The sequence below is a fragment of the Marmota flaviventris genome, chromosome 18 (assembly GCF_047511675.1).
Source record: "Marmota flaviventris isolate mMarFla1 chromosome 18, mMarFla1.hap1, whole genome shotgun sequence".
In the NCBI taxonomy this organism is placed as follows: Eukaryota; Metazoa; Chordata; class Mammalia; order Rodentia; family Sciuridae; genus Marmota; species Marmota flaviventris.
Window position 1 is genome coordinate 11,269,857 of NC_092515.1, and position 25,257 is coordinate 11,295,113.

At 39.3% G+C, this 25,257-nt stretch overlaps 1 protein-coding gene across 1 annotated transcript in view; it reads right to left on the bottom strand.

Annotated features, from left to right (window-relative positions):
- The window catches only part of LOC114100937 (zinc finger protein 226), a 37,989-nt gene that overhangs the window by 10,174 nt on the left and 2,558 nt on the right, over nt 1–25,257 (bottom strand). The window contains exons 3-10 of the mRNA XM_034637177.2: nt 22,999–23,138; nt 22,838–22,910; nt 22,147–22,191; nt 18,497–18,623; nt 17,314–17,394; nt 14,011–15,799; nt 6,825–7,008; nt 449–481 (exon numbers count right to left, since the gene is read on the bottom strand). Coding sequence (XP_034493068.2) covers nt 449–481; nt 6,825–7,008; nt 14,011–15,799; nt 17,314–17,394; nt 18,497–18,623; nt 22,147–22,191; nt 22,838–22,894 — 2,316 coding nt within the window. The 5' untranslated portion in view covers nt 22,895–22,910; nt 22,999–23,138. The remainder of the gene's footprint in view (nt 1–448; nt 482–6,824; nt 7,009–14,010; nt 15,800–17,313; nt 17,395–18,496; nt 18,624–22,146; nt 22,192–22,837; nt 22,911–22,998; nt 23,139–25,257) is intronic.

Consider the following 25,257-nt stretch of genomic DNA (forward strand, 5'->3'; position numbering starts at 1 on the left):
GTGGTAATTAAAGTTTTTTATAAATTTGTGTTTTCCATGATTAAAGGTTATTTCTATAACAAATATTATTTGAAATAAAATGAAATCCACATCTTGCTCTCAAGATCCCCTCAAGTCTCGGCCTATTTCCACTCAATAGTGACCAGAGTCCTATGACCCAGAGAGACCATACCAAAGACAGGATGAGCTCAGATCTGGATTCACGTTGCTTAGGATCCAATGCTATTCCTGCTACCTACTAGCAATGGACCATGGGCAAACAGGTTACGTTCCCTGTTTCTCAGTCTCCTCATCTTCACAGTAGGAAAAATAGCGGTACCACTTCACAAAGCACTCTGAAGGGCTTCATCTGTATAAAGCATTTGGAATGGAACTTGGAAACTTAGGCTTTAACTGTAACACATTCTCAGATTTATGTGACATTTGTGGAATGACAAGTCTTACTCACGTGGGGCTCTGCGGCCTCTTCTCTTCTGCAGTGCTTTTGGACAAGTCAGGAATAGTGAAGAAAAGGAGGCTGTGAAAAACCAGGGTTGTGTCTCCACCTCCAATCAGTCACAGTCACATCTTCCAGACCAGCTAGAAGCAACACTCTCCTTCTTTAAAAGGTCAATGGTTTAGGGATAATGCAGTTGCTTCCAGACCTCAGGACGCTCAGTACTTCAGTCCTGGACTACATTTCCCGACAGATGAAGTCCAGAAACATGCGCTTCTCGGAAAATTTCTAGTAGTATCAAGAAAAATCCATGTACCAGGCAGTTTTAAATCTTTTGTAGTATACCACGTTTTTCTCAAAATATTCCATCATTTGAAGGTGTAACTTGTATTTTCCTTTTACAGAACAATCAAAAGCACAAAGGGGTTAACTAGGCGGTCCGAGGTGAGACCGTCTGAAGCTGCAGGTCAGGCTCGCAGGTGGGCGAGTCGGGCAGGAGGCGCGAGCCCCCAGGAGACCCTCAAACTCCGTCGACCCAGGTACGCCCCCAATTCAAGGAAGCTCCGCCCTAGAGAACGCAAAACGCCATTCGCAAACGTCCGCTGTCAGCCGGTCCTCCCCAAACGAAAGACTGCTAAGTGTTGTTCCCAAGTACATTCAGGAGACATTCGAAAGGTTTCAGGGAAGAAGATCAAAACCACTAAAGCCCGAGAAAAGATGGCTGCTACGCCATCCTCCTGGAGCGGAAGTACCAACGACTACCAAAAGCTCCTGGGCTACACTGCTCAGCCCAGAACTCCCAGAACTGCCTTCCCCCACTGGAAGAGCCTGCGAGTACAGGAGTTCCGGGACTACGCTTCCCAGGATTCCGCGGGGGAGAGGGCCCGTTTACAGGAAGGGCTTAGAAACGGAAGTACGCGAAGTGCTCTGAGCTTAGACTACAGGTCCCAGGATTCTAGGCGGGAAACCAGCCACATTACTTCAGTCCTGGACTACATTTCCCGAGAGACGAAGTCCGGTTCCCTGGAGCAGAAGTATCCAAATACTCTGCCCTCCTAGTTTTCACTTCCCAGAAATCCCTGAGAAGGTTTTGGGCAAATGTCTGTTCATTGTTGTGTGTCAGTCTTAGAAGACTGTAGATTCTTAGAAGACTGAGAAGCAGACTAGGCTTTAGATATTGGCTGTGATATCAATGCTTGTGTCACCGTCCCCACCCCCAAATTCATGTGTTGAAATCAAACCCACCAGATAATGGTATTAGGAAGCTGACCTTTGGGAGTGATTGCATCATGAGAGCTTTTCCTCGTGAATTGGATCAGTACTGTCAGTAAAGTGTCCCGAGGGAGCTCATTTGCTTTTTCAGTTACATGAAGAAATCACTAGAAGGAACTACCTATGAACCAGAAGTGAACCCTCAGAAACCCTGAATCCCCTGGCACCCTGAACTTGGACTTCCTAGCCTCCAGAACCGTGAGGAATAAAGATCTGTTCTTTATAAGCTAGCCAGTTATGGTGTTGTATAAGATCTGGAATGAACTGAAGCAGACTTATTGAAGGGGTCATTTTCAAGGAATAGGAGTTCATTTCCTTTGGTAACCATCAAAGACCTTCTCCACAGGAGTATTGGGAAAAGGGAATTAGGACTTCTCTAGAAGGGACTGATACCAAAGTACCAAATCCCTGAAACTGCATGATGGTGGATGTATTTTGTTAGCATTTTCTGGCCCTCACAAAAGTAAATAAAAATCTTCTCTCAATAAAAATACTATCATCCCAGGTTTCAAATTATTTCTATAATTTAAATTTTTCTTACACTAATGCTTAAGCAAATGAACTTAAAGGAAAAAAATAGTGTGTGGGGGGGGGCCCGCTGGAGAAATAGCTCAGTTGGTAGAGTGCTTCCCTCCCACCACAAGGCTCTGGGTTCAATCCCCAACATCATAAATAAATAAATAATTAACATTCAGGGACCCTTTATAATGATTAAAAGGCTCAAGTTACCATAAAGTATAAGCTAATATTTTATAAAGCAAAAATGGACAGAACCACCAAAAGAAACACAAAAATCAGATATACAGAGGGAAATGTTGAGCTTTAAATTGGTATATTAAAATAGAAGGGAAACTAATAATCAATTAGGGAAAAATATCCATCTCAGGACTTTCATAAAGGAATAACAAAACCAAAAAAGAAAATGGCAGAATACTTAAGAGCAGATTGATAAATTGTAAAATAAATGAAATTAAGTTTATACACACACACACACACACACACACACACATACCTATTGAGAAAACCATTAAATGACAATAGTAGTGAGAATGACCTTGCAAAAAAGACATAAAAAAAATTACCAAGGCCAGAAATATAAAAGAGAACATCAATGAAAATTGTAGGATATTATTAACAACATTGTAACAGTTATTTGTACATTTATGAAATATAGTTCTAGAAAAAAATGAACAAAACTAAAATGCATTGCATAAAAATTTAATAATGAGGCAATGATGAAAACTTCACCTTTGAGATGGGAATCAGAAGACAATAATATTATAACTACTTCTAATGAAATTACACTGGATCTTGTACCACTAAACTTAGCAAATTCAATTATCACAAGTTATATGTATATCATTTGGATTTTCTTCTTCTTCTTTTATTTTTAGGATTGAACACAAGAGCACTTAACGACCTTTCCAGCCCTTTTTATTTTTATTACTTTAAAAGATTTTTCAGTTGCTGATGTACCTTCATTTTATTTACTTATTTATATGTGGTGCTGAGAATTGAGCCTCACACATGCCAGGCAAGCACTCTACCACTGAGCCACAACTCTAGCACCCCACCTCCAGCCCTTATTAAAATATCTAGAGACAGGGTCTCACTGAGTAGGTTAGGTTTCATAAGTTACTGAGGCTGGCTTTGAACTCACAATACTCTAATTTCCCTGATTTCATAATTGGTTTTTTTTATGTATTCTATAGATTTTTTGGGGGGTGGGGGTGGCTTGTTTTCTGGTACTGAGGATTGAACCCAGGGGTGCCTAACCACTGAGCAACATCCCAGCCTTTTGGGGGGGGGTTGTTTGTTTTTTGAGACAGGGTCTCACTAAGTAGCATAGGGCCTTCCTAAATTGCTAAGGCTGGTCTTGAAGTTGCAATCCTCCTGCCTCAGCTCCTGAGTTGCAGGGATTATAGGCATGTGCCACCACAGCCCCCAGCTATAGAACATTTATATATTTACAGCATATCATCTGGAAGTGGAGATGGTTTCACATCTTTATTTCCAGTTTGAATGCCAAAGCATTCAAATAACAAATTATTCTACCTGTTGCTCTTAGAACTTCCAATGCTATGCTGAATGAATTTGGAGAAAGCAGTGCAACCCTACTGTGTTCCATTAGAGGAAAAACTTTCAGTCTCCCACCATTTAGTCTGATAACTGGCAAGTTTTTCAATATGAACCTTTTATTTATTTGTGAATAGTTCCTTCTATTCTTATTTTGTTGAGGCTTGTTTTACTCATGAAATAGTGTTGAATTCTGTCAAGTGAGTCTTCTGCCTGAGATCATGCAATTTTTATTTTTCATTCTGTTTATGTGGCATATATGTACCACTTACCAGATATAAATCCACATGGTCATTGAATATATTCCTTTCAATATGCACCTGAATTTGGGTTTCTAGTACTTTTAATAGATGGACATAATATCATTATTTTTGTTTATTTTTATGTGGTGCTGAGGATCAAACTCAGTGCCTCACATGTGCAAGGCAAGCATGTTGCCACTGAGTCACAACCTCAACCAGGTTTTTCTAGTATTTTGTTGTGGGTTTTTGCATCAGTATTCACAAAAGATATGGCTCTATAATTTTCTTTTAATGTCTACAGCTTTGGAATCAAAGTACCACTGGTCTCATAGAATGAACAAAGAAGAGCCTACCCATGTGATTTGGGGAGGAGGAGTTTTGATAGTTATGGCAGTAAATATTCCTTAAATGTTGGTAGAATTCACCAGAGGACATCTGGTAATGGATGGGTTTTCTTTGGATTGTGAAGAGCTGGGTTGTTTTTTTTTTTTTAAGAGAGAGAGAAAGAATTTTTAAAATTTTATTTTTTAGTTTTTGGTGGACACAACATCGTTATTTTTATATGGTGCTGAGGATTCAACCCAGAGACCTGCGCACATGCCAGGCGAGCGTGCTACCATTTGAGCCACAACCCAAGCCCATTTTTTTGTTTTTTAACTTTTTTAGTTGTACACGGACACAGTATCTTTATTTTATTTATTTTTATGTGGTGTTGAGTATCAAACCCAGTGCCTCACACTTGCCTGGCAATTGCCCTACCACTGAACTACAACTGCAGCCTATGAAGAGTTTTTAATTACAGATGCAATCTTTTATTAGTTACAGGTTGACTTAGATATCCTTTCTTCAAAATTCGGTGTTGCCAGATTTTGCTCCTAGGAATTTGCCTATTTCATCTAGGCTATGAAAACTCTTGTCTCAAAAAATAAAAAGGGTTGGGATGTGGCTCAGTGGTTAAGTACACTGAGTTCAATCCCCATTACCAAAAAGTGAAAAATAAAAATGGAGTTACAAGTCAGGCTCAGTGGCACACACCTGTAATACTAGCTACTCAAAAGGATCTGGCAGAGGATCACAAGTTGGAGTACAACCTCTGTCTTAGCTCTTAAAAGGGATGGGGATAGAGGCTGGGATTGTGGTTCAGCGGTAGAACACTCACGTAGCACGTGTGAGGCCCTGGGTTCAATCCTCAGCACCACATAAAAAAAAGATATTGTGTCCAACTACAACTAAAAACATAAATATTTTAAAAAGTGGGATGGGGATATAGCTCAGTGGTAGAGTGCCATTGGGACTGCGTTCAATCTCTAGTATTTGGGGGGAAAGGGGGGAATAACATCATCAATATGGTGTTCTACCTTTTGGTACTTTAACCTCATAAAATTATAACTTCCCATTCTTTGATTTCTGATTATACTTCTGACACATACTGCTATCCAAAAGACATACTTTTACTGCCGCCAACAAAGACCACATAAATTTTAATCCTGCCCCAATAATGAATATATTTGATGAAATTACCAAACTCCAGTTTTCAAAGTACTTATTCATAGGGAAAGAGCAAAAATATGGGGTAGGGAATTTGACAAATGTCCTTCCATTTTTGCATAGTTATGACCTGACAAGTTTGATTAAAATAAATACTATAGCAAACAGAAGACAATCTCATCAAAATACAGTCACTGCCTGGAAGTATAAAAAATTAAGTATAAGTCATTATCAACTCAGGATTAAGTAACTACATCACAATCTTTCAGACTGTTACTGTAAATCTTGTATTAACACTACCGAAAACTTTATGAAATATGCTGTAGTATATTATTGCAGTTAACAAAACCATTTAGTCATTTGTTTTTGCTTTTGTTTAAAATCTTTCAGTCTTAGTATGAGAAAAATTCAAAAGATTCAGAATGGGGAGAGGCTAGGAGACAAGTGTAGTAAGATAATATTCAAATTAATGCTCTGGATTGCAGTACTGTGTGCATTCTGCATTTTAATTCAAGTTTGTTCCCCCAAGTTATTTTCTGCAGGTTTCATTTTCTTGATACTTCTGAATAAGACCCTTACTTCACCAGTTACAAGAAGGCTCTATTATGTGGTCCTCAGACCACTGGGACATGCTGAGCTATGATCAAACTTTCCTTAATGAATGTTTCCCCTCGTAAATTTCCTTGGATAAAATTTTTCACCAGTATGGATTCTGTGATGAATTTTAAGGTACACTTAACTGAGTGCTTATCACACATACCCTCACCTTTTTTTATAGTTTTCTTTTTAGTTGTAGAAGAACATAATACTTTTATTTATTTTTATGCGGTGATGAGGATAGAACTTGGTGCCTCACAAATACTAGGCGAGCACTCTACCACTGAACTACAAATCCACCCCAGACATCCCCCATCTCTACGGTTTCTAATAGGAGTAGTTGTGAAGACCAACTAAAGACATGCATCACATTTCCAAGGTAATTTGGCGGGGGGTGAGGGGTGGGGGTGCTCTGATGCAGTTGAAAACTGAGACTGTGAGACTGACTGAAAGAATTACAGCATTCTCCACATCTGCATGGGTTATCTCCTGTGTGGACCTTCAAACACAGATCAAGATTTGAGCTCCAATGTAATCCTACCCAAAGTCCTTGATTTGTAAGCCATTTATCCATTGTGCACTTTCACATATGAACTGTGTCCAAAGCTCTTCCCATACTCTTTGCAATTGAAGGGTTCTACGCCACCGTGGTGTCTTGGTGTCTTGATGCCCAACTGAAGCTATCCCCACTCCTCACACTTTCATGGCTTTACCCCATTGTGGACTCTCCCATGGGTATGAAGTTGTGAATTCTGAGTAAAGCTCTTCCCACACTTTTCACACTTGAATGGTTTTTCTCCACTGTGGAGTCTCTGATGTTTCAAAAGATCGGAGGCCCAGCCAAAGCTCTTCCCACATTCCTTACAAATACAGGGTCTTTCTCCCGTGTGGACCCTCCTATGGGAATAAAGTTGGGAATTCTGAGTAAAACTCTTCCCACACTCCTCAATCGGTATGGCTTTTCTCCACTGTGCACCCTCTGATGGGAATGAAGTTCAATCATGGCTTCCCTCTGCTCAAGTAGGCACCAGAATGAACGGGTCTGCAAGGACCCCAAACAAGAGCCAGAACACCGGCAGCTGGAGCTCTCTAGCCTCAACCCAGGGTCTCCCGCCATTCAGCGGGAAATAAATGGTAACAAGAAAAGCCACCATTCACTAGGTGCTCGTAACGGTTTTAAGTCTTTGCTTTGAAGACCCTCTTGCAATTCCCAAGCCATGCCATTAGGATGGTACATTTAAAATGACGACAATGAGCCCCCCCCCCCCAATCGAGTAAGTCCCCAACGTGGGCCACCCGAGGAAGTGGCCTCGCGTTAGCGGTGGAGAGGGGCGGATTAGACGAGCCGAGAGCCCCGGAAACCCTCAAACCAGGTGATACACGCCCTGACCAGGTCACGAACCCGGGGACTCCACCACAGACTCTCAAACGCGAGCAGGCTCCGCGGGGAAAACGGAAACTTGGTTTGTCACCGCTCCAAACCCCTGCTCTCCGCGGAGGCTTCCTTTCCCCTAAACTGAAGGCAGAGTCATTGAGGGTGCCTGTGGGGTGGGGGGCCAGGAAATTCGGAAGAGCTCCCAAGGCCCAAGAAACTGATTTCAATCACCATGAGAAAAAAAAACACACACAAACAGCAGCAACTTCCGGCTCAGGGAGCGGAAGTGTCTGACTCAGCCTTCCGGAATATACTTCCCAGAATTCCAGGCATCCGCCCTCCTAAGCAAAGATGCCCGCGACGCTACGGACTGCCTGGACTACACTTCCCAGAATTCCTGGGACGTTCCTCCCCCACCCCCACCCCCGTCCCAGGGGAACTACGCGAGACTCCAAGTAACCAATGGACGTTTCCCAGAACGCTTCAGAGAGCGTTGCTTCTCCACGGAACGTGGTTGCATGTCCATTCCTAGGCTCCTATGTGATGATGTGAACTGAGGGCTGTCCTCACATTCACCCGAATCCTCACACAAAACTATTTCAAAGACAGTGTAAATACCCTCCAGCCTGGCAGGGTTGTTGGAACGAATGAGATAGGCTCTTCAAGGAATTAACCAGGACTCAGTAAGCGACTGAAAAGGTATTTAATCTGTCGTTATGAAGCTAAAGCCTGATTTGCAGAATAGGCGAGGTAGACCGGTATCTAAATGTAGTTTTAAACCTATATTTTCTGTATTGTAAATAAAATAGAACACCTTTGTGTTTTCAAGGGTCATTATTAATTTTTGGTAAATTTTCCAAACCTTTTAAATGTTTTAACCTCATTTAAATATTGTTTATGTATTCATGTCTCATTTTTCTTGTTAATATTTTCTCCCAGTTTATTTTTTTCTTTTTTACTTTCTGGTTGTTCCTTTTCTTTTTTGGCCACGAAAAAAAAATTTTTTTAAGGTCATGAACTTTTTTTTCATATATATTTGGTGCTAAGGATGGAACCTGCTGCCTTACACGTTCTAGAGAAGCGCTTACAAAACCACAATCCCAGCCCATGAAAAGTATTTTTAACATAATGTTTAGAAAACATGCTCAGGGGTAGCATGATTGCCTAGCCCATGCCAGGCCCTGGGTTCACTCTCCACTACAAAACAAACAACAACAAAAAAATGTATTTTTATATGTAATTCACAAAAGCAGCCTTTTTAAGTGTATAAAGAAATGATATCCATACAGGGATGGGGATATTGCTCAGTTGGTAGAGTACTTGCCTCTTATGTACAAGGCCCTGGGTTCAATCCCCAGCACCACAAAACAAAACAAAGAGATATTGGCACATTCAGAACATTTTGAAAGCAACACTTCTTATTCTACAACATTTTTAGAGTTGGAACCATGAGCCCCACTCACTACTGATGTCTCAGAAGGGGAAGAGGGGGCACAGATGGAGCTCAATCTAAGGGTAAATTTCCTCAGCCATGCACACATAGTGAAATTTCCATAAAAACCCCTTTGAGAGTTCAAAGAGCTTCCAAGTTGGTGACTACAACACTACACCTTGATAGGTGCTGGGAGAGGGATGCTCTTGGAGGGGGCATGGAAACGCTGCATTGCCTCCGGCACTCCCAGGTACCTCACCCTATGTACCTCTTCCATGTGGCTGTTTTATCTGTTGTAATAGATTGGCAAGAGAAATTAAACTCAGGAATTCCTGAGTTCTGCAAATCATTCTAGGAAATTCTTGCATCCAAGGAGGGAGCTAGTTGGTCAGAACTAAGAGGCCTGGGACTTCAAGGCTGGATTCTCAGTTGGGGGAGTCTTATGGGAATGAGCCCTTAATCTTTGGGATCTGGTGCTAACCAGGTACTTACTATCAGAAATGAAATAAATCATTTCATTACACACCCACTTGGTGTCAGAGTTGGAGAAGTGGTATAGAAAGCCCCTACATATTTTGTCAAAAGTGTTGGGAGTAAGAAAGACTGCAGAAATCCAATGCCAATCCCTTTACAAACGGTTATGCTAGTGCTATTAAACAATGACCTATTAAATTTATGAACACCTCATGTTGTCGGAACAAAGAAGGTTGAAAGAATTAAGTGTTGTTTTTAATAATTTCATTGCAAAAAGAATCCTTGTCTCCTTTTTTTCCTTCCAGTTGCCCTATTTGGCCTACCCTTAACATGAGTAAAAATGAATACCTCATAACATTCATAATCCCTATAATATCTCCAGTTAAGGCCCCTTACCAAATATTACTGATATTGCTTCAAAGCTACTGATCGAGCTTAATATTTTATACTGTCCCAATTTATCCATCAAAACTACAATTTACATTTATCTGAGGGATCCCATTTTACACATACTTTTTTTTTTATACCTATTGGCTATTTCTGTAGCCCTCCACTGTTCAAAATGTATGGAGAAAGGACAATCAAGGGCCTGTATATCCCCACACACTCAGCTATGGAATTAGTGATGATACTGTACTAAAGAAAGAAACTTATGAAGCCATCATATAAGACATTAGAAATGTTGATTAGACTTTGATCTTGGCTAAACTACCATGACGTACAACAAGGTCCAGAGACCTACCTCTATCAAATTTGGATGCAAAATTTGGTCCATGATAAAGCAGCTGTATGCATTCAAGCAATAAGTATTGGCTCTCTTTGCTCTGATCTCTCAAACAAGCCTTAACTTGTCCCATTTGGTTTTGGATGGTAACAATTCATGCCCTCTTTAGTTTTTTAAAACCTAAGTCACTAATTAATTTGGGTCAATTTGCAAACTTCACCTTTCTCCAATACATATTTGTTCACAGGAAACCTGAGATTGTAGTACTGACCCAAATATTAGGGGTGAACCGTGACAATTCTAGGAAACTTACACTTTGACTTAGTGTAAGCAATCCATAAGCCTCATCACCTTCCCATGTCTACTGCCTCCTTCACAATCCTGACAAGGTTCCCCTGTGGATCCCAAGTGCATGTGCCCTCCCACCATCTCTTTTAAACTTCCTGCTGGCAGAACTTCCCCTGTATAATATGAACACTGACTACTCTTTCTGTTCTAGACTTTCTACTGACTACTCTTTCTGTACTAGATTTCACAATAAACCCCATTCCTCACCTTTTGGAATCAAAGGGGCTACTGTCACAATTCATGAAAAACAAACCTAACTTTGGAGAGAGCTGCTCCATGTCACAATGCAGTTGCTGTAACAGGTATACAGATTGGCAGGGAAAAAGAAAAAAAAAAGTTTTTACAGATAACATGATTATCCACCCACAAAGTCCCAAGGGTTGGGCATGGTGGTGCATGCCTGTAATCCCAGTGACTCAAGAGACTAAGGCAGGAGAATCACAAGTTGAGACCAGCCTCAGCAACTTAATAAGGCTCTAGGCAATTTAGTGAGACCCTGTCTCAAAATGGAAAAAAAAAAAAAAAAGTCTGGGAGATAGTCCTGTGGTTAAGGACCCCTGGGCACAATACATGGGGGAGAGAAAGGAAGGAAGGATTTCCTTCAGCTATTTAACAATTTAAACTATTAAGTTTGGCAAGAGGGTAGGATATAAACAATTGTACTTCTATTGTAGTACATAAAAATTGTACTTCTACATTTTAGCAATGAACAACTGAAAATTAATGTTTGATAAACAGTACCATTTAATTTAGCACCAAAAAGCATGGGATACTTATGTATAAATCTAATAAAATATGTACAGGATCTATATGCTAAAAACTACAAACTTCTCATGAAAGTAACCAAAGAAGTTCCAAACAAAATTATACCATGTCTATGATGTGGAACATTCAATATTGCTAAGATGACAATTGTCTCTAAATTCATTTTATACATTCAATGAAATCCTAAGAAAAATCAGAAGAATGCACTTTTAAAAATCACAAAGCTAGAGTCTACAGATTATAGGAGGATAAACAAAAGTCAAATTAGTGCTGAAAAACAATGGAATCGGAAGACTTACATTATCCTATTTCAAGATATATAAACAAGAGCTATGGTTGTGCAATATTTGGCAAAATGATAGATCCAAAGATCAATGAAACCAAAGGCCAGAAAAAGACCTACATACAGATTTTCGACAAAGGTGAGAGAGCAATTCAGTGTTGAAAAGGTAGATAATTGAGTGTCCATACAAAAAAAGGGACCTTGGCCTCACACCTTAACAGATTAACTCAAATGGCTCACAGTCCTAGATATCTTCACAGTCCTGAAGACATAAAATTTTTGTTACCTTGGATTAGGTAGAGTACTTATATCTGGGAACAGAAAAATAATAATCCATTAAAGTCCAAAATTGAACCTTATCAAAAAATTTTAAATTTCCACTCTGTGAAAAATACTGTTAATCAAATAAAAACAAATGCCACATACTGTGATAAAATATTTGCAAAGCACATGGCTAACAACAGATATGTATTTGGATCAGTTATATACACACACACACAGAGTTGTTTTTTTTTTTTTTTCCTTAACACACACAGTTGTTTTTTCTGTTTTTTTTTTTTTAAAGGGCCATGATTTCAACAGTTCACCAAAGTAAATAAGAACACCAAACAAGCACATGTAAAGACACTGAACGTAGTCCTAGGGAAACACAAATTACAACCAAAATGAGATACCACTAAAGCCTTGTGAAACACAACAGATTAAACAAAAACAAAAGGAAACCCTAACATATCTTGGTGAGAAAGAACTGGGACTCTCATACATTGATGATGGGAATACAAAATGGACAGCCATTTTAGAAGTTTGTCCATGTTTTGGAAAGTTAAAAATATTTTTACCATACAACCCAGCAATAATCCTAGATATTTATGAAGACAAAAGGAATCATGTTGATACACAAAACTGTATGCAAATGTTTCTAGCTGCTTTCTTCATAGCTGCTGAATCTGAAAACCCAAATATTCTTCAAGTGACAAATGGATAAGCAAATGTGGTACATCCACACAACAGAGTACTACTCAGCAATAAAAGGAATGACTTGAGGCCTGGGGAAGGAGCCCAGTGGTAGAGCATTAGCCTAGCATTCATGTGGCCCTAAGTTTGATCCCGAGCACTGTCCCGCTCCACAAAAAAAGGAAATGACAGATACATGTAAGAAGACGTGCAAATCTCCCAAGCATTATGCAAAGTGCAAAAAGCCAGAATCAACAATCTACATTCTATTAGATTCCATTGGGAAAAGTAAAAGTAATAAAAAACATGTCAGTGGTTGCCACAGACTGGCAATGGGGAGAAGGGCTGACTACTGAACAAGGGAACTTTGAGGCAGGGGGTACTAGAACTTTTAAAAGTTTTTTACTGTGGTGGTGGTTACCTGACAGTAAACATTTACCAAAGCTCAGCTTTAGTGTATATAAATTATTCCTTATTTAAAAATTTTTTAATGTTATGTTTCATATATCTTTTATCTAAGAAATTTTTAATCATGAACAGATGCTAAATTTTGTTAAATGTTTTCTCTGAATCTGAAACACTAATCCTAAGGATCCACAAACAGAAAAGTACTGAACCAATATGATATTCAACAGAGCTAACTAATTTATAGAGTAAAAATCATAATATATATTGGCATTGAAGGTGGGATTAACTGGGAATGGGCATGGAGAAACTTTCTGCTTAACAAAAATATTGTACACATTTGTCAAAACTTAGGAAGTGAACTGGGGTGTAGATCAGTGATAGAGGACTTGCTTAGCATGGGTGAGACCCTGGGTTCCATCCCCAGCACCAAAAAACAATTTAGGAAGCCACAGATTTGAGATTTATACATGTTACTGAATTCAAACTATACCCCAATAAGGTACAATAATTCTGGCCACAATCCACTGAACTGAGTTATGAACCTACTAATGAGCTATACCACTCCCCAATTTGATAAATCTTCATTTATAGGATGCACAGGGTTGGAAAGATGTGTGCATATATCTAATTTAAATGTCCTCTAAGCCTTGTAGAACAATTCATCTGAGGATGATTTTACAGAAACTAATTTAGAGATGAACTGGATAAAAAACTTTAAATATAACTGGTCTCCTTTCTACTATTTAGCAATTACTGTGAGCATACAATATACTAGGCACTGAAAATGCAGAGATTTGGCAGTCAATAAGGTCTCTACTCTTTTGGAAATTATATTCTAATTGAATGGATTTTGGCACTTCCATCTTGGTACTTTTTAGTTTTTTCCAGATCAGATTCATCCTTCTTGAGCTTCTTGTCTGTATATATCTGTTAGAGGTGAAGGTTCTGAATAAAGTCCTATGGTTCCATTCTTATGAGGCTTCTCTGTGTTTGGTCTCTCAACCACTATCAATCTCTAGCAAAAACCAGCCCTTTTATTAAGCAAATCTTTTATCTTCTATGACAGCTCTGATAATTGGACTATTTCAGCACTCATTTGAGATACTAAAACGTAAAATTTATGAGTTTATGATGAAGGGAAGTCCTTATCACCCTCATCATCAGCATGGATTCTCTGATGAATTATAAGACTTGAGCTCCAACTGAAGCCCTTCCCACATTCCTCACATGTGTATGGTTTTTCTCCAGTGTGAACTCTCTGATGGGCTTGAAGGTATGAGCTCCAACTGAAGACTTTCCCACATTCCTCACATTTGTATGGCTTCTCTCCAGTGTGGACCCTCTGGTGGGCTTGAAGGTAGGATCTCTGTCGAAAACGCTTTCCACACACATCACATCGGTATGGTTTTTCTCCTGTGTGGACACCACGATGAGCCAGAAAGTTTGAGGCCCGACAGAAGCCCTTCCCACACTCCGCACATTGATATGGTTTCTCTCCAGTGTGGCACCTCTGATGGGCTTGAAGCTGAGAACCTACACTGAAGCCCTTCCCACACTCAGCACACTGATATGGTTTCTCCCCAGTGTGGACTCTCTGATGCACTTGAAGACTTGAGAACTGACTGAAAGCCTTGCCACACTTTTCACATTTATAGGGTTTCTCTCCTGTATGGATTCTACAGTGAACATTAAGATCTGAACTCCGACTGAAGCCCTTCCCACAAGTACCACATTTGTATGGCTTTTCTCCAGTGTGGCCTCTCTGATGGGCCAGAAGATTTGAGGCCTGACTGAAGCCCTTACCACACTCCTCACATTTATAGGGTTTTTCTCCTGTATGGACTCTAAAATGAATGTTAAAATCTGAGCTACGACTGAAGCCCTTGCCACAAGCATCACACTGATACGGTTTCTCTCCAGTATGGCCTCTCTGATGGTCCAGAAGATTTGAGGCCCGACAGAAACCCTTCCCACACTCCTCACATTTGTATGGTTTCTCTCCAGTGTGGCTTATCTGATGGGCTTGAAGGTGTGAACCCACACTGAAGCCTTTCCCACACTCCTCACATTTGTAGGGTTTCTCCCCTGTGTGGATTCTACAGTGAATGTTAAGGTGTGAGCTATAACTAAAGCCCTTGCCACATGCATTGCATTTGTATGGTTTCTCTCCAGTGTGGATTCGCTGATGGGCCTGTAGTCGTGAACGCCAACTGAAACCCTTCCCACACTCTTCACATTTATAAGGTTTCTTTCCAGTGTGGACTCTCTGATGGACTTGAAGATAAGAGCTCTGGCTGAAGCTCACTCCACACTCCTCACATTTATAGGGTTTCTCTCCTGGGTGGACTAGCAGAGGACCTTGGCAATATGAGCTTTTTCGGACACTCCTCCCATGCTCCTCATGCTTGTATGGATTCTCTCCAGTACGGACTCTCCGATGATGGGGAAATTGCAACTTTTGACTGAAACCCTTACACAATTCATCAGATTTGTTTGAACTCTCTCTACTGTGCACTCTCTGATGGGCTTGCAGACTGGAAAATCGACGGAAGGTATTATCACATTTTTCACATTTGTAGGGCTTGTCTCCTGCATGGGGTCTCTGGTTAACTTCAAGATGAGAATCCCAAATTGAACCTTTCTTACATGTCTCCCTTTTGTAATGTTTTTTATCAACATGGATTCTGTGGTAAACTTGAAGACGTGAATCCTTGTTAAAACATTTCTTGAACACATCTTCAGAGAGTGCAACATCTTGTTTTTTTAACCAAGAGCCAGTTCCTTGAATATTTATCACAGAATCTTGATGCCCAGTTAAGTCCCCTGTAACCTGTTGCCAGACTTGTGAGTAGAAAAGCTCATCATGGGGCAGATACTGTAACCTTACTTCTTGGAGAGTCTCTATCTCACTTAGATTCTTATTTCCTAAAAGGACAAAGAGAATTCAGAGATGAGGCATGTGAATGCTCTGTTCAGTTACATGATAAGGCCAATAGCCTAAGGTTTTATTAAGAAGGTTCTATTTTTCTTTATCATCATGCATTAGGTTATCTGTCTTATAAGAGCCCAAAAACCAAGAGACAGTCTACTATGCTCCCATTCACTGCACAATAATGACACCAATTTAGAGTTTTCCTAAGTTTTATAAGTAAGCTATAAGTTAGAAATTTGATACTCAAAGAGCAAGAATAATACTTCCTAGGAAACCTATACCAAGAAGCTGAACCTTACCAAAAGGCTTGCCTTCTTTTGCTGCAGCAGGTGTCTGGTAAAATCTTCTACATAATTTTTCTGCTTACTGCATGTACAACTGGCTCAGCCATTCAGTCTAGGGTAATTGTTATAGCAATTGCGACAGACTAAGACAGTGAATTAATGGATATTAGCATATGTTTACCTATATCCAAAAGAACCTCGTAAACTAGAAATAGGTTAGACACCTAACCGAATAAAGCTGTTCTAGATTGAGTTTCATCACACATTTGTACATTTGTACTTACCAACCTTTAAGTATTTCCATAACTAATAGAAAAAAATCCATGTAACCATTATTAACACATTAATTCATTCCACAAGTATTTATAGGAAACCTGCCCTCTGCCTGGTCAATTTTATACACTGAGGATAGACCAACAAAATAGACAAAAATTTTCCTTTCTTCTGAGGTCACATTCCAGTGGGAATACAGTGAGATAATCATGTAAACAAAAATATGTTAATATAATAAGTGGTGATCAATGCTTAGATGTAAAATAAACAGGAAAAGGGAAGCAAAGGAAGAAGGCAAAATTAAGAGAGTGGTCATGGAAGGCTTTTCTTCAGATAGGACATCTGAGAAGAGACCTGATGAAGTAAGGGAGGGGCCTTACTTCAGAAGGAAACACCACTCCTTACAAAAAGCAGTCCAAGCAGCAGGTGATGAGGCACAAGCACACTCAGCCTAGCAGAGAGGCCAGTACGGATGGAACTGATTGACAAGGAGGAAAGTCACAAGTGTGTTTACAGAACAATGGGGGAACAAGGAGCAGACAGACACATGAGACATTATAAACCACTTTAGGTACCTGGATTTTACTCTAAATGAAGTAAGAAGTCGTTAGAGGTTTAGAATAAGAAATGAGACATGATCTGACTAACATTCAAGAGTCAAAGAGGCTGGGATTGTGGCTCAGTGGTAGAGCACTTGCCTAGCATGTGTAAGGCACTGGGTTCGATTCTCAGCACCACATAAAAATAAAGATCCATCAACGACTTAAAAAAATTAAAAAAAAAAAAAAAAAGGAGCCAATTAAAGTGGAGAGTGGACTTATAAGAGAGCACAACTGAAGGGTGAGGGCAGAATAAAGACCACTTCGGTGATTAGAGACCCAGGCACTAGTTTAACTCAGAGCAAAGCTGTGGAGATGACAAGGACAGACGCAGAAATGCATGGTTCTCACCTGGGGAGTTACCACTCTGAGTTGACACCTTCTTCATCCAAAGCTCTTCTCTCTCTCTCTCTGGTGTGATGGACTGATGTCCTACGAAAAGACAAAAACAAAATACATTAGAGGCCAAAATTGCTAAAAATTGTCATTCTCCCTGCATCATCTTCAGGACATCAAAACTAGTGTTTATGGGCTGGGGTCGTGGCTCAGCAGTAGAGTGCTCACCTAGCATGTGCAAGACCCGGGGTTCAATCCTCAGCACCACATAAAATAAATAAATAAATGAAATAAAGGTATTGTATCCATCTACAACTACAAAAAAAGCTAGTGTTTTCCAAACTTTCAATCATGACTCAACAGAGGAAATATATTCTATGCGAAGACCCCAATAATGAAGACATTAGTATACATTACTGGAAAAAAAAAGTCCTCTCTCTCCTCTCTCCTCTTTTTCTCCTTCTTGGTGGCCGTGTCATGACCTGCTTTCCTCACCATACTGCTAAAAATAAATAAATAAATAAATATATATATATATTTTTTTTTTTAAAGAAATGTCTGTTTTCACTGTACCCTCCCCAATGTCTCTCACACTGCTCTTGGCAATGCGATGCAGTTTTGCAGTTATGGCCACGTACAGTATTTTCTACTGTAATGTATTTCATTAAGAAACATTCATACAAGGCTGAGGTTGTGACTCAGTGGTAGAGCTCTTGCCTAGCAGGTGTGAGGCACTGGGTTTGAGCACCGAATGTAAATAAACAAAATAAAGGTCCATCAACAACTAAAAAAAAAAAAATTTCATACAATTCACTAAATACCATGACCCACTAATTGGAGATGACTGCAATTTGTGTGTGTGTGTGTGTGTGTGTATGTGTGTGTGTATGTTTGGTGTAGTGCATGTGTGTAGTGCTGGGGATTGAACACAGGGCCTTGTGCATGTGCGGCAAGCATTCTAACAAATGAGCTATATCCCCAGCCCAGATGACTGCAATTTGAGAAAAGACAAAAATTACAGCAATCATATTGTCAACTTATTCATTTACAAAAAACACATTACTCAGGGGAGAAAAATCAAAAAGATTTCAACTCTGTCTCATGATGAAAACTCCAAAGAAAACTCCAAAGCCCTGCACATCTAGGGACACAGACGTGCCACAGGGAGCTAATGTTCCACCAGAGCATCTGTCCTCACCCACTGAGACCACATTCCTGAAGTTCTCCAGCATCACATCTTGGTACAGCTTCCTCTGGGCAGAGTCCAGCAGCCTCAGTTCCTCCTCAGTGAAGACCACAGCCACGTCCTTGAATGTCACCACCTCCTAAAACATCAAACAGACTCCACCTAAATGCTGCAGCAAAAATCCACTGGAAGAAGGGTAACACTGAGAAAAGTAGAAAAGATGTGTTGCAGTTCTAGATTCTAAGAGACCAGAGTCAACTTTACCATAATATAAGTTTTAAAGATTTCTTTCTTGTCATAATAAATGCTGAAAAGATCAACTTTTTTGTAAATATTAGTCCATCTAATTATTAGAAGTGAAAATTACAATATCAATGAATATGCAACTTCAAAATTTGATGTACAGTGACAGGTTTCAAATTTTCCCCTATTTTATCCTTCCCCCAAAGAATATACATATTTATCTAAATTATCATAGACAACACTGACTTTTTTTTTTAATTCTAGGTAATCTAGTTAGTAAAAAAAAACATGTTTTGGTTACTTGCACTTATTTGATGATTAATGAGATCCTATTTTCATATATTTACTGGCCTTTTTTATTTTTTCTTTGGTACCTTGCTTATTATTATCCTTTTTCTTATATCCCATTTAGAGTTTTACCTTATGTCTCTGTTAAATTTCTACTAAATATCTTAAACTTTTGTTTTTGGGTATATGTATGCATGTGTACATATTGGACATTTCCACCCATATTTTGCTATTATTCTTATATAGCTTTGTGTAACGGCAGTATTTCGCAACTTTAGCACAACTGATATTTTGGGCCAGACACTTCTTGGCTATGGGGGGCTGTCTGGTGCACTATAAGATGTTTAGCAGCATCCCTAGATTTTATCCACTAGCACCCTCAACTGTGACAAAACTGTTTCAAGATGTTGCCTAGGAAATAGAATTACTCATGATTAAGAATTTTTTTGATAAGAATTAAACACTGTTTTAACTTTTCATCTGAACACTGTTCATCCCCAGAGTTGTGCCTGAATGTGCAGAACTATGAATTATGTCAATAATATAGACAATGGGTCACTGAAGCGTGAACTGAGAAGGGGCAGTATGATCTGTAGTATCTTCAACCCACCAGGACAACTTTGGCACCCACAAAGAAAGGCCTAAGTGTTGGGAGCTGCTCTGGAAATACACGTCCTTAAGCCCTGAGCAAGAGATACTGAACAATTATTGCGCCCCACATTAACATTTACCTCCGCTCAGATAATGAGGCATGGCTCCAGGAGTAGGTGTCACCTGGTGGGGTTGAATTACACTCACCTGTTCCCTTGTAATCCTACCCCTTGCCTCATTTGAATGGCTTCTCCCCAAAAAAAAACAGGTTCAAGGCATGGTCTTTCTCTTTCTTGCCTGCCTTGCCTCCTTTGCAGGACCTGGGTCAGAGGAGCCATCACAGAACCCAAAGAAAAAGGTATTTCTCTGTCTCTGTGTGATTATTTCATGCCATCCCAGTTCACCAGGAATGACCCTGACTGGTTTAGTTCTGTGTCCCAGCACCTAAATCCTTTACACAGAGAATTCTTTTCCCTTCCCTGCTCTCTTATCCAAGCAAAAACTTTAGGAGACTTTCTGAATCAGTTGAATCTTCAGTCTCCAGTGTGAATTTTAGCAGTTTTCTGAAATTCTATAATCCTGATTCTTAGCAATGCACATGAAACCAAGCACTACTTTTTAAGGTTGGTTTGAGATCTAAATGCAATAAAAGTACCTAGCAAGTCTTCTTGTATTATAGCTTTAAAAAATAAATACATTATTACTTCAATAAAATAAATTAATGTAATGGATTTTAAAAATGTAGATCAGGAAGTAAACACATCTGCAGTGTAACTCCAGCATGGGTAAAAGATATCTAGCTTTATTGTGTGGATCTTTGATTAGTTAGATCATGTTACATCATGCTGTATTTTTATAGTCTATATGCAAAGTACCACATATCAAAAGTGCTTTTTCAATTTAGTATTCCTCAAATATTAGAAAAAAAAATAATAACAAAACTCCTTCAAATTCCTTTTTGGGGAAAGGCTTATGATCTAGGAAAACTGTACTACACTGTTCCTTAACATAACTGTAAAAATTCTAAACTACTTAAATGTCCATGAACAGGGAAAAATTATCTCTCAACTCTCCTCGCAACAGAATATGCCAACTTAATGGAATATTAATTGCTGTGGTTTGGATCTGGAACGTCCACTGAAAAGCTCATATATTAGTCAATGCAGCAATGTTCAGAGGTGAAAAGATTGGATTATGAGGAATCAGACCTCATCAGTAGATTAATCCATTTAATGAATTAATAATTTGAATGGGGACTGGGGTTGTGGCTCAGTGGTACAGCACTTGCCTAGCATGTGTGAGGCACTGGGTTTGATTCTCAGCTCTGTATATATAATAAATGAATAAATGAATAAATATCCATCAACACTAATATATATATATATATATATATATATATATATATATATATATATATATTTGAGAGAGAGAGAGAGAGAATTTTTTAATATTTTTTAGTTTTCGGCGGACACAACATCTTTGTTTGTATGTGGTGCTGAGGATCGAATCTGGGCTGCAAGCATGCCAGGCGAGTGTGCTACCGCTTGAGCCACATCCCCAGCCCAATATATATATATAAAACAATAATAATAATAATTTGAATGGACTTCACCAGGAGGGGTGAAAATGATAAGCAGGTTAGACCTGGCTGGAGGAAGCAGGTCACTAGAGCATGGTCTTGGAACTATATTTGTCCCTGGTCTCTTCCTGTTTCCTTCCACATTGTCCCGAGCTGAGCAGATTTCCTCCACCATATTTCTGCCCTGGAGCCAGCAGACCATGGACTGAACTTCTAAAACCATGAACCAAAATAAATCTTTCTTCCACTAAATTGTTACTGTCAGGTTTTTGTTTGTTTGTTTGTTTGTTTTGGGGGGGGGGGTGCTAGAGATTAAACTCAGGGGCACTCAACCACTGAGCCACATCCCAGCCCTATTTTGTATTTCAATTCAAAGAAAGGGTCTTGCTGAGTTGCTTAGCACCTTGCTTTTGCTGAGGCTGGCTTTGAAGCTGAGGTCCTCCTGTCTCAGCCTCCAGAGCTACTGCGATTACAGGCACACGCCATCATGCCCAGCATGTCAGGTATTTTGGTCACAGCTAACACAATGATGTAATCATAAAAAATGCTGGGCATATAATAGTTCTTATAAAAGGTATAACAGAATTTTATCTATACAATGATTACAAATATACCATTATATTTACCTGTAAATAAATATAAAATTTTTTGTATCCTATATTTGAATGCATATGAAGAAAACAGCATGGGAAAATAACTGTCATTTTATTAAAAAAAAAATAGTAGAAAATTGGAAGATTTTTATCCACTATTGACTTTTCTATGCTTTTTGATCAAATTATAAAATGATAAAGCAATGAAAATTAAACTATACTAAAAGGTAGTAAGCATCTGGCACCCAAGAGCTTCTCAAATGCCTACTATTATCCTTAATTCTTCCTCAGAAAAAGAAGCAAGATGTATGTAATCTCTCAGAAATGAAAACGACAATTTAAAATGTGGAACAGTAAGCCCAACTCACCTTGAATTTGGTCATTGTGTCCTCCTCCTTTGGGGAACACTGAGTCTTAGGAAGGCATAACGTGAGAATGAGGAAAAAAAGCCAAAAGGTTGTTGCTTTCAAATGAAAACCACCTCGAACTTCTGGAGTATCTGTTATTCTCTTAGTCTGTCATGCTTAACTTGATGCCTCTGAAATAATATTTAAGATTTCCTAAATGACTGGGGTTTGGGGGATATAAAATATAAAATGTAAAATTTACCACTTTAACCACTTCTAAGTGTACAATTTAGTAAGTGCATTGACAATGTTGTGCAACCACCCACACTGTTCATCTCCAGAACTTCTGTACCACCCCAAACTGAAATTCTGAACCCACTAAGCAATAACTCCCACTCCCAAGCCACTGGTGACTCCTCCTCTATGTCTATGTGTCTAACTCTATGGATGACTGGGTTGCAAAATCTACCTTGTTAACAAGGTAGGGTCTTAAAAAGACTTTATCATGGAGATAAGGAACTTTAACAAAAACCTGTGTCTCTCTAAGTTTTATTTAACCCCAAATTTGATAATCAATGTCAATGAAGTTAACAAGCTAATTATCATCATAATCATAAAAACAATAATGGCTAACATTAAATAAACACTAAGTAGATATTAGAGGCCTTGTGAAGCACTTGGCACATGTCTCATTTAGGTCCCTCACACATACCTGTGAAGAAGCTACTGTTACGATAGTTAGGTGACCTTTGTCCAACCACCTACACATTGGTGCCCATCTTCAGCTATAAAAAGAAGAAAAACAGAATATTAGTCATAGGATTATTATGGGGAATAAATGAATAAATTCATGCAGTACCCTTGGCAAAGTACCTGGCATTTCAGCAAGTTTTCAAGAAATCATGATGACAATTCTTATACCCATTGACAGGTGAGGTCAAGAGGCAGCAGTGGTCCTTGAATCCAGCTCTCACACCAGAGCCACTGTTGTAAATCTTGTTTCTCTTTTGCTTCTAAACACAAAAATAAGCAGATGGAAGTCTAAGTCTGACAGAGAGAGAAATGACAGCCTGAGAACTATGGATAAAAGACAGACACAGAAACAGAGAGGACTCCGAAGTCAAAGGATCTGCTTGAGGGAGATGAGAACTAAGCTATGAAAGGGACAGGCTCTAACCAGCCCGTCAGTATTTGAATAATGACATCTCCACTTGCCAGTACTTTGTGCCTTTGCATCTAATCTAAAAATTGGGAATAATAATAATACCAAACTCATAGGAAGGTCAGTCAAAGTATCTAAATATACATAAAGCTTTTGGAAATGTCTGGCAGCTTAAACCTTCAATATATATTCCCCAGGGACCAACATGGCTGTTCCATGTGAAGGAGTCAAAAATGTTCCTTGTTTGGTGCTATGGGTTGAATGAATGTGGCCCCTGAAAATTCATATGTTAAAACCCTAATGTGATGTACTGGGCCTCTGGGAGAAAATTAAATCATGAGGGTGGAAATTCCACAATGGGATTAGTGTCCTTACAAGAATAAAAAGTGAGGGCTGGGGTTGTGGCTCAGTGGTAGAGCATTTGCCTAGCAAGTGTGAGGCACTGGGTTCAATTCTCAGCACCGCATACAATAAATAAAATAAAGGCCCACTGACAACTAATTTTTTTTTTTTTAAAGGAGAAGAAAAAGTGAGCTAGTCCCTCAACCCCCAGTATGAACAATATGAGGCTACTAGAAGATGGCACCTGCAAACCTAAGAACATGGCCTCACCAGACATCAGGTTTGCCAACACCTTGATCCTGAACTCTCCAGCCTCCAGAACTATGAGAAATAAATGTATGTTGTTAAGCCACCTGGTATGTGGTGTTATAGGAGTCGAAACTGACAAAGACACTCAGGTGACTACAGCTGCACACAGCTTGGTAAGTAAAATGTAGGCTGGATTCCAGATACTACTCAAACTTTCAGCCAAGGCCCCTGCACAGTGTACAAGGCATCAACTACACACAGTGGCCCTAATACAAGTTCTCCTTCCAGATCTCAGGATACGGTTCTGATTCTGAAGAAGATAGAAATAGAGAAAAAAATATCCAGCTTAAGAGATCAGTATTAGTTAATTATTGCTTCTAAGTTAATTATTAGATAGGTAGAAGAACCTACTATGAATTTCTTCCCAACCATGGAGAAAATCCGCATTCAAAATTTGTGATTTGCTTTGTTCTAATTCCATATCTGCCCAGCAATTTCTGCTTGGTAAGAATGTTTTGCCCTCTCCTATTCCCTCTGGGGGAAAAGAAATAATTAGTAAATCAACCATCTCTCTTGTGATTAACAGTTATTGTTTTATATTCCAAGTACCTAAAACATCTCCAAGAAAGTAACTGGTTCAGTAAAACTGACTGAAAGAATGAATGAACCCACCACCAGACAGGCACAGGCACATGGCAAGACTAGACTAGTTGGTCTAGATCTCTTTTGAGTTGCAAATGACAGGAGGAAGATTCCTTTTGTGTCATGAGCCACGTTGGAGCACCCTATTTCCAGTTGCCTGATGGGACAGCTACATGAATCACACTTACACACTGGTAACTCCTCTCTGCCAACCTTTTGCTGAACACTCTGAGAATATGATGAGGTCCATGAATCAAAGGTCCCTATAGCCTAACAGGACAGAGAAAAGAAACTAAGGGTTATATGCCTCAATGCAGCAAAGAAATTCACCAACTTCCCTTTCCTAACTACAACTCTTTCTCACATTAATAATATTCTCCAAGTTGCCAAGAGCAAGAACCTAAGAGTCGCCGTTAACATCTGTTATAGGCTCATTTGTGTTCCTTCCAAACTCATCTGGAAGTCCTACTCTCAGCACCTCAGAACGTAACTATTTGGAGATACTGCCTTTACAGAAGTAATTACATTAATACACAGAGGGGCGGTAGAGGAGTTTTGGCACATGGAAGAGGAAGGTCTCAGAAAAAGCCAAAACTCCTGACATCTTGACCTTAAACTTCTTGCCTCCAGAACTATGAGAAAAATTAATCTCAGTTATTTAAGCTACTTAATCTGTGGAACTCTCTCATTAGAGCCCTAGTAAATGAATATAATCTCCTGTCCCTGTTCTTCATATA